Source organism: Osmerus mordax, chromosome 2 (genome assembly GCF_038355195.1).
Source record: "Osmerus mordax isolate fOsmMor3 chromosome 2, fOsmMor3.pri, whole genome shotgun sequence".
In the NCBI taxonomy this organism is placed as follows: Eukaryota; Metazoa; Chordata; class Actinopteri; order Osmeriformes; family Osmeridae; genus Osmerus; species Osmerus mordax.
In genome coordinates, this window is record NC_090051.1 from 8,885,731 (window position 1) to 8,893,801 (window position 8,071).

At 39.3% G+C, this 8,071-nt stretch overlaps 1 protein-coding gene across 1 annotated transcript in view; it reads left to right on the forward strand.

Annotated features, from left to right (window-relative positions):
- hibch (3-hydroxyisobutyryl-CoA hydrolase) overlaps positions 1 to 7,412 on the forward strand; it is a 124,934-nt gene extending 117,522 nt beyond the window's left edge. Inside the window, exons 13-14 of the mRNA XM_067228908.1 lie at positions 4,417 to 4,450; positions 5,288 to 7,412. Of these exons, the coding sequence (XP_067085009.1) occupies positions 4,417 to 4,450; positions 5,288 to 5,445 (192 nt within the window). The 3' untranslated portion in view covers positions 5,446 to 7,412. The remainder of the gene's footprint in view (positions 1 to 4,416; positions 4,451 to 5,287) is intronic.
- The last annotated feature ends 659 nt before the right edge of the window (positions 7,413 to 8,071 follow it).

Here is an 8,071-nt window from a genome sequence, read left to right on the forward strand (position 1 = left end):
AACATTGATCCGAAGACTCGGTTGGGAGGTGAATGATTCGTTCATCTGCCGGGTACGAATCTTTGGATCATTTTTTACGTGACATGCATAGGCTCAGTACTGGTAGCTAGAGGAAACAGAAATGATTAGTTCATTTTGACTGGGTCTTCGGGTACGGGTCTTTGGATCATTTTTCACGTGACCTGCATAGGCTCAGAATAGGAAACAGAAAGGATTTTTTTACCTCGTTCACTTTCGCGTGACTAGGTTTCGTAAGACATGAATAATATTCGTTCATAATTAAGTAATAATTACAGGTTTCGTTATATATTTTTTTGTACTTTACTTTCAGTGCAGTGTAATTGTTTGCCGTGATAGTTAGGTGTCAGGTGGCTGAGCGGTTAGGGAATCGGGTTGGTAATCAGAAGGTTGCCGGTTCGATTCCCCGTCGTGAAAAAAGACAGTGTCCTTGGGCAAGGCACTTCACCCTACATGCCTCGGGGGAATGTCCCTGTACTTACTGTATGTCGCTCTGGATTAGAGCATCTGCTAAATGACAAAAAAAAATGTTTTAATGCTAGTGTGATAATAATTGACAATTTCAAATCATACAAACTGTCATGATGCATTATTTTAATTTTAATTGGGTGTGCTCAAGCCTTCGGCGAGAGCACAACCTTTGTTCTCTCACATATATATTATTATTCTTGCCCCCCTAAAACTCAATATTTGGCCTACATAGACAATCTAGGTGTCAAACGTTTCGTCTTGGTAGCGATTGAGTTGCTTCTATTGGGATTTACGTTCCGTTGCATGGTTTAGGCTCAAGTTACGTTTTTGTGGCTAAAAGTGAAGCTAACGGTGGCTAATTTGCTAGCCACAGTCACTGACGCTACTTACGTCACTAACGTCACGAAAACTCGCGTGACTACCTCTAGCAGAACATTAGTTTAGCAGCTCGTTAACTTCTGGGAGATAGCTAAGCTAACTGCTTTACTGCAAGGCAGCTGCAGAAACGCCACAAGCAAAGAGGCCAGGGTGATAACTATTTACTAATTTTACTTTTACGTGTAATGTACAATATAAGATGATTTTATTAAGGAAGTACATCTACTTTTGGAAACGGTAGTCTACTATTTCACTGAAGTATTAGCATCATGACATTAGCCTCTGTTGCCCGGGCAACACATACTACAGTGGTCTATGATGCATCTGTTGTCAATCGTTAAAATAAACATTCCTCACAAATACATTTTCGTTGTAGGATTTATTATGACATTACATTACAAGTAAACGATTTGTGGGTGAAATTATCATCACCTGTGGTTTCAAACCAGTGTTGCTCACTGAAACGCTGTAGCCTACGCGAGACACAGCTGTTTAGGAAGTCAAATGGCGACAGAACATGTTCGGCACTCTCCTTACTTAAATCTAAAATCTATCTAACTACTAACCTTAACTTCATTGCCACAGCCTAAACTTTGTCAATCTGTTCATGAAAATAATTAATTTCAGCCTAAACCGTACAACGGAGCTTTAAATCGAATTCAACCAACGCAATCGCTACCAAGACGAACACAGCAGTAGTCTAGTACTGTACTGTAGTGACTAAATGACTAAATGTAAATGACTAAATGTAGTAGTAGAATTTACCGGGGCAGCTTCTCCACACAGGTCTATATCGCATTTTGCGTTGTTACTGACTGATCGCTACCAGTGAGCTTTTTATGAATGAGCGATTTTCCACTAAATAAATGTCAAGCTTATTTACGTTTTTGGGGGCATATTTTCAGTTAGCAGATGGTACTGTTTGAATCACGATTCCATCTTCTACTGCCGGTAACGTCGTAGAATAATCTTCAAAGGGGGTTCTTTATTAATGAATGAATGCAATATGAGTAGGCTAAATGCCTGAAAATATCACGAGAAGGGAAAACTTAAAAGGACGTTTAAGTCATAGAGATTAGGTCCATTTTTACACCGGTCTGCCAAATGTATTCGTTTTGATTCAGCTATGAGGCTGCCTCTTGCAGGGGAAATGAGAAGACATCATATTTAATTCTACACTTCACTCGTATTTTCAGTTGTAAACGAGCAGCACAAAAAAATGCTTTTAAATCTATGTAATCTTTATAAATAATAAGTATGCATTTTTATATAAAATATACAGACATACCAGTTGTAAAAATGTCATTCAAAAACTGACCCCTGTGCAACCGACGCAAGCAAGCACACCCTACAATTTCCACAGAAATTGTACCCTCTCTAGTTATCTGCTGGTTTACATGCACAGGCCTACATGAGAATATGATAAATGTTTGCAGTGGATGAATTTAGGCCAGGGAATTGGCTATAAAATGTTGAGCAACAACCCCCCCCCCCCACCACCACCACTAATTTAAATTAAAATAGATCAGATACCCTTCCATGACATCCCAGAATATCCGTTTTCTATTTTAAACTATGTATTGTCATCCATTCTTCCTGTGGAACATTATGTCTGTGGAAAGGTTTAAGGGCCTAAGTCTAGCACAGAGTATGAGTAGTGTGGCAGCATGGCAACACAAAGACAAAACAAGTCAGTAAGTAGTAGAAATAGGCAGTAGCTATTGAACTACAGATGGATGATACTTACGCTTGGTCAAATTTCGGGTCTAGGTCTATAAAAAAAAGCTACTCTCCTTCATCTCGCTCGGTATCATCATCGATAACGTTAACATTATCCGAGAGCTCGGTCCATCAGAGTCTGAGGTGTTGTCGGATGACACGAGTCTGACACGTTCTCCTCAGAAGCCTGAGGCTCAGGTGCCAGAAAGTACTCATTGATCACAATCTGCTGACAGCACCACATTGCTGTTCAACAACCCAAAAATGTTTTCATCACGGTATAACAGGCCGAAGTATACCCCCGGTCCGGGGTTTAAAGGGGCCTAAGCGAGATTATACCCCGGGTATATTATGGCCTAGGCCAATTCATACCCCTCAGGCCAGATTATACCCCCATGATATCAGTAGTGTTGAGTGATATACACAAGCATTACTTTTTCACTAGAATCATTTTTCAACATTTTATGGGTTCTGCTTTGTCAGGTAAGTAAAGTGAAAAAGCTAAATGACTTAAATGTTAAAACTCTAAAACATAGACTTTTATAACTTAAAACAGAAAAAATATTAGACTTCCACAAAGATCAAAGATTACTACTTCCTGAAACTTCAACTTCTAAGACTAGCAAGTCCTTACTACAATATAAATGTTCAAAGTTAAACACTGATAACATCAAAACATCCACAAAAATCAAAGATTACTACTACACTTCTCAGTAGTGTTACACATTAAAATAAAAGCACATACCCGAAACATAATGCAATTGTAACATAATATAATACATTTACATTTAGCAGACACTCTTATCCAGAGCGACTTACAGTAAGTACAGGGACATTCCCCCGAGGCAAGTAGGGTGAAGTGCCTTGCCCAAGGACACAACGTCAGTTGGCATGACCGGGAATCGAACTGGCAACCTTCGGATTACTAGCCCGATTCCCTCACCGCTCAGCTACCTGACTCAACTAGATGAGAATGATCTCATCTACAAAGCACAATAGTTCTATCTTATTTTGTGCAGTAATCCCTTCAGAGTGAACATTCCCGTTATGACTATGTTCAGCTAGACTATGGGTATCTAGATGCTGTGGTGTACCTGGCTTGCTTTGCAGTGGCTTGCAGTCTAGCTAAAGAGATAATCAGCGTCACAGCTGGCTTGATCGCTGTGGCTGGATTCAAAATTCTGAACGTGCACTTACCAGCACAATGTCTTATCCTAGTGAGCTATTCACAGAGCTAGAAAGATCTGTGTTCAGTTACTGTATCAACAAGGTGAAATGTTGCACTGTATTTCAGAGTGATGTCATCTTGAAGCCTGTTAGATTTGAAAAACTATCAGTCAAAATGACATTTGATTTATTGACACATAGATATGGAAGCAATGTGTACATTTACATAAATGCACCCCTTTCAGCCATGTTTTATTTAATTCCTTATTCCTTATCACCCTATATAGACAGACATGTATTCTGGACGTACGGTTCAAGAGAATAAAATTTTTGTAGGTTTTCCCAAATTTTCACTGGTGAACCTTTATAGGTCCTTTAGGCGTTTTTGGTCCCCATGAGAAATAAGGCATGTATACACATTTTCAGGCATTTTGGAGTAATGGGGCGCTGGGGAAATCACTTAGACTTTGGGCGTGGCTTATAGCGCCACCTATGGGCGTACATGGGCCATTAGCGGTCTGGGAGTAGTGAGTGACCTGTTGCATCATTGGGCCTGCACATAATGAGTGGTGGAGATGAGAAGTTAAAGTAGTGAAATTAGTTTTAGTGAAACAAGCAAGGCACATTTTTTTGTGTAATGGGTTTTTGTATTTTTTCTTACAGAGGGGCCAAGACTTCTACGAGGGAGTTAGAGCTGGTAAGATTATTGACTTTGAAACTCATACTAAAGGCCGATTTATACTACTCCGACTTACAGACAGACGGACGGAGTTGGACGGATTCGTTAAATTTATAGTACTCTGAAGGCTGTGGGTGCTGAAAAAATTCACCGCCAGAAGAGTAGGTGGCGCTGCACTGCGATGCTAGCTAGGTTATCGAAAAGTCGGAGCAAATTTACAAATTAGCCGTTTCATCGATAAAATAAGCACATTTTCAACAACTACACTGCCCATTTCTTGTCACATTTTAATTCAGATGCTAATTTACATGTACTGTTTAGCTGAAATATGAATTGTAAAAACTTACAGCAATGACAGCCTACCAAAGGATTCTGTTTGTCTTGTCACGGCAACCCCGCCCCTGACGCAAGCGGTTCTTACTACTGACCAATCACAGCCAAGTGGTATCCGTAAAATTACAGACTGGCGGAAGGATAGTCAGGAAAATCACGAGGTGCACGTAGAACTCTCCGAGTATCTCAGAGAGGGCGTTCCACATCGGAGAGGGCGTTTCCTGTGTCTGTCTCTGTGAAAACGGAGTAGTATAATTCTGCCTTAACTATTATAATATTTATTTTATTTTATTTAAATGAGATTAGTACTTAATTCATTGGAATCTTAACTTGCCTGTTTGCTCCACTTGTGCAACTTGCAGGCTCAGTCTCTTTGTTTATGATAATGACTGTGTGTGTGTGGGGGGGGGGGGGTACATTTTATTTAAACAGAAGTAGTTGCCTAAAGTGTTTTGGTTTTACCACTTTAGAAGGCATTTTCTATTTTAGAATGATTTCGTTTTTGCCACTTTGTGTTGCCAGTGCTCATAAACAAGGATCAAAATCCGAAATGGAATCCCTCAACACTGGAAGAGGTGTCAGTGCAGGATGTGGATGAATGTTTCTCCTCCTTGGGAGACCAGGATCTTCGACTCAGAGGCCCAAGACAGCATTCACCCTCAGTTCTCCACCACCTATGAGTCCCACTGTCACACTCTTGCTAATGAACATTTCTAAATGTTTGTTAGTTTACTACACAATACCCTAACAGTGCAGTGCTACAGTAACAACAGTCCCTGAAATAAGATAGAAGCTGGCTTGCCAGAAGCTATTTGGCTACTAAAAACAGGATTTGTTGGTTTGTCCAGTGCTTGTGATGACTAAAATTAAAACAAACTAATGTCCCCTTCAATAGGACATAGCTGTGAACAGGCCAGAGGTGAGCAATAACATTGTTGCAGAAGCAGGAAGAATCAGAAAAAGGGAATTATTCAAGTTGTGTGGGTGGTCTCTTGGGTAAGGCAGAACAGAGTACTCTAAAGAGAAACAATAGCTATGTGTTGTCAGTTTCTCTCAGTCCACCTGAAAAGTCGGCCAAAATAGGCAATGTTTGTAGCTCAGGCATATTAGGATTATTAGAAAAATTAGATTTGTTCTCGCACTGGTACAAAGCTAACATGTGAGGCAAATAATTGTCTGCACTCTTCAGTAGAGCTGTACTCTGTTAATGATTGTTGAAATTAAGAAATATGGAGTAATAATATGATTTATTAATCGACAAGAGTCCGGATTTAGACCGTTCCCATTTATCGAATAACTACCTGTAGTCCCCGAAAAGGTCTTTTGGATTTGAAAGATTGTCTTTACTATAACCAAGCATCAACGAGAATTTATTACATGGCTAGTAATACATTGCATGTGCATTTAATAGGATTCATGTTCAAATGAGACGCTTCTTTAGAAAGTTATTGCATACATGGTTGCAGTCCTCTTTTACTGTCTATTTACTGTTGTGTTCCCAATATGGGCCATATAATGCTGTCTAAATTTGATTAAATTATATCGTTTTTTCAAGCAGATCAATATAGCAGCTTTCGAGGGCTCTCTGGAACAAGTTGACGTTAGAACAGTTCCTGAACTTGATAGCAGCAAAATAGTATAATGTTCTCTATATTAAAAAAATCCAAATAGATGAATTGTGTCGAAACATATATTTGGGTACCTATGCCAAGGATTGTCTGTTAATGAGTGCTTGGGGTACTGGATATGAACATGGTTCTTTTGATTATTTCTGAGTTCCGGTTGTCATAAAATGTCAAATGTTGTTGCATTCTTTACTGTGCTTATTGTAACTGTTACTGGTACATTGTGTGCAGAGCAAATTGAACTGATTAACATCTGTAAGTGGGGAAATGTTTATAACAATGACATATTCTGCCTAAATATATTATTGTCTTTTGGATGTATTTAAATGAAGGGGGTTCTCAGATACCTAGCACAGCCATCTCAAATAACTGTTTTGCAACACTACGTGGCAAACAGAAATTGGGGAGGATAGGAGGAAACGCACCCGCTACGTAGTGTAACATGTTCAAATGTAGCAATAATTTGACTAGCAATCGAACTTACTATAAAACTATGGTCAGGTAATGCACCTAACGTTTATACCCATCTTCATAAGAAACATTAATCATACAATCAACATAGTATATAGCTATCGATCATACTACAACACAAAGGATGAATATTAAAAAAGGGTCCAGGTGAACGGGAAGACAGACACATCTAGTCACTAAGGCTCTAGATCAGTGGTTCCCAACCCTGGTCCTCAGGGAACACCTGTCCTGCATGTTTTAGATGTTTCCCTGCTCCAACACACCTGATTCAAATGAATGGGTCATTATCCAGCACTGCAGAAGCCTGCTTATGACCATTCATTTGAATCAGGTGTGTTGGATATAAATATATAGGCTATATTAAAGATTATTTATATAAATTTTCGAAAGAAATTAGCTAAATTACTTAGAAAGTTAGTGTGAGCCTAGAACCAATTGGTCGTTCTCTGCCAGTTTCTTCACTGTGTGTTGCAGATAAATTAGTTTCAGGCTGGAATCAAGCATTGGAAATGTTTGTAATGGATGCAAATAAAAATGTGACCATGCTTTGATCCATCTCATACAACAAATGTTGTGTTAAACAAAGAAATTGCAACCATGTAAAAAAAATCATGGTTCAGGCAGGAGGACTCAGTAGTAGTATTTATACTTTATTACACACGATACAATACATCATTGTAATACTTGATTTGGCATAAAGGTTCTGCTTGCATCGGCTCCCTGCTGGACCCAACGGAGACACCGTCTTGACATCCGAGCAGAGAGCAGCGACGCATTCCCCCTGTCAATTTTTTCGCGAGACGCTTGCGAAATCGGCTGCAGGATGATGAAATGCACTATATTAGTTGATATATTTGAATAAAAAAACATGTTATTAAGATTTTACTCCATTAATTGTAGACTACGGTGAACATTTGTAAAGTTGTAGACTTTATAATTACACAATGTTGGTAACGAACGTCCTTTACATGTGTTTACCCTGATGAAAACGAATGAAAAATATAGCTGCAAGCAGCAATGGCGGATTCCTCCAAACATTGCAAACCATTGCAACCATTGCAACCATTGCAACCATTACCCGTTGGTAAGTCTGCATGCTGCAGACTTACCAACGGGATACCAAATCTGAAATGCAATACCATCAAGATCCACAAGGGCCTTTATTTCAACCCAAGTAGTGAAGGGAGGGGGCTTAGTGAGCCTACCCATT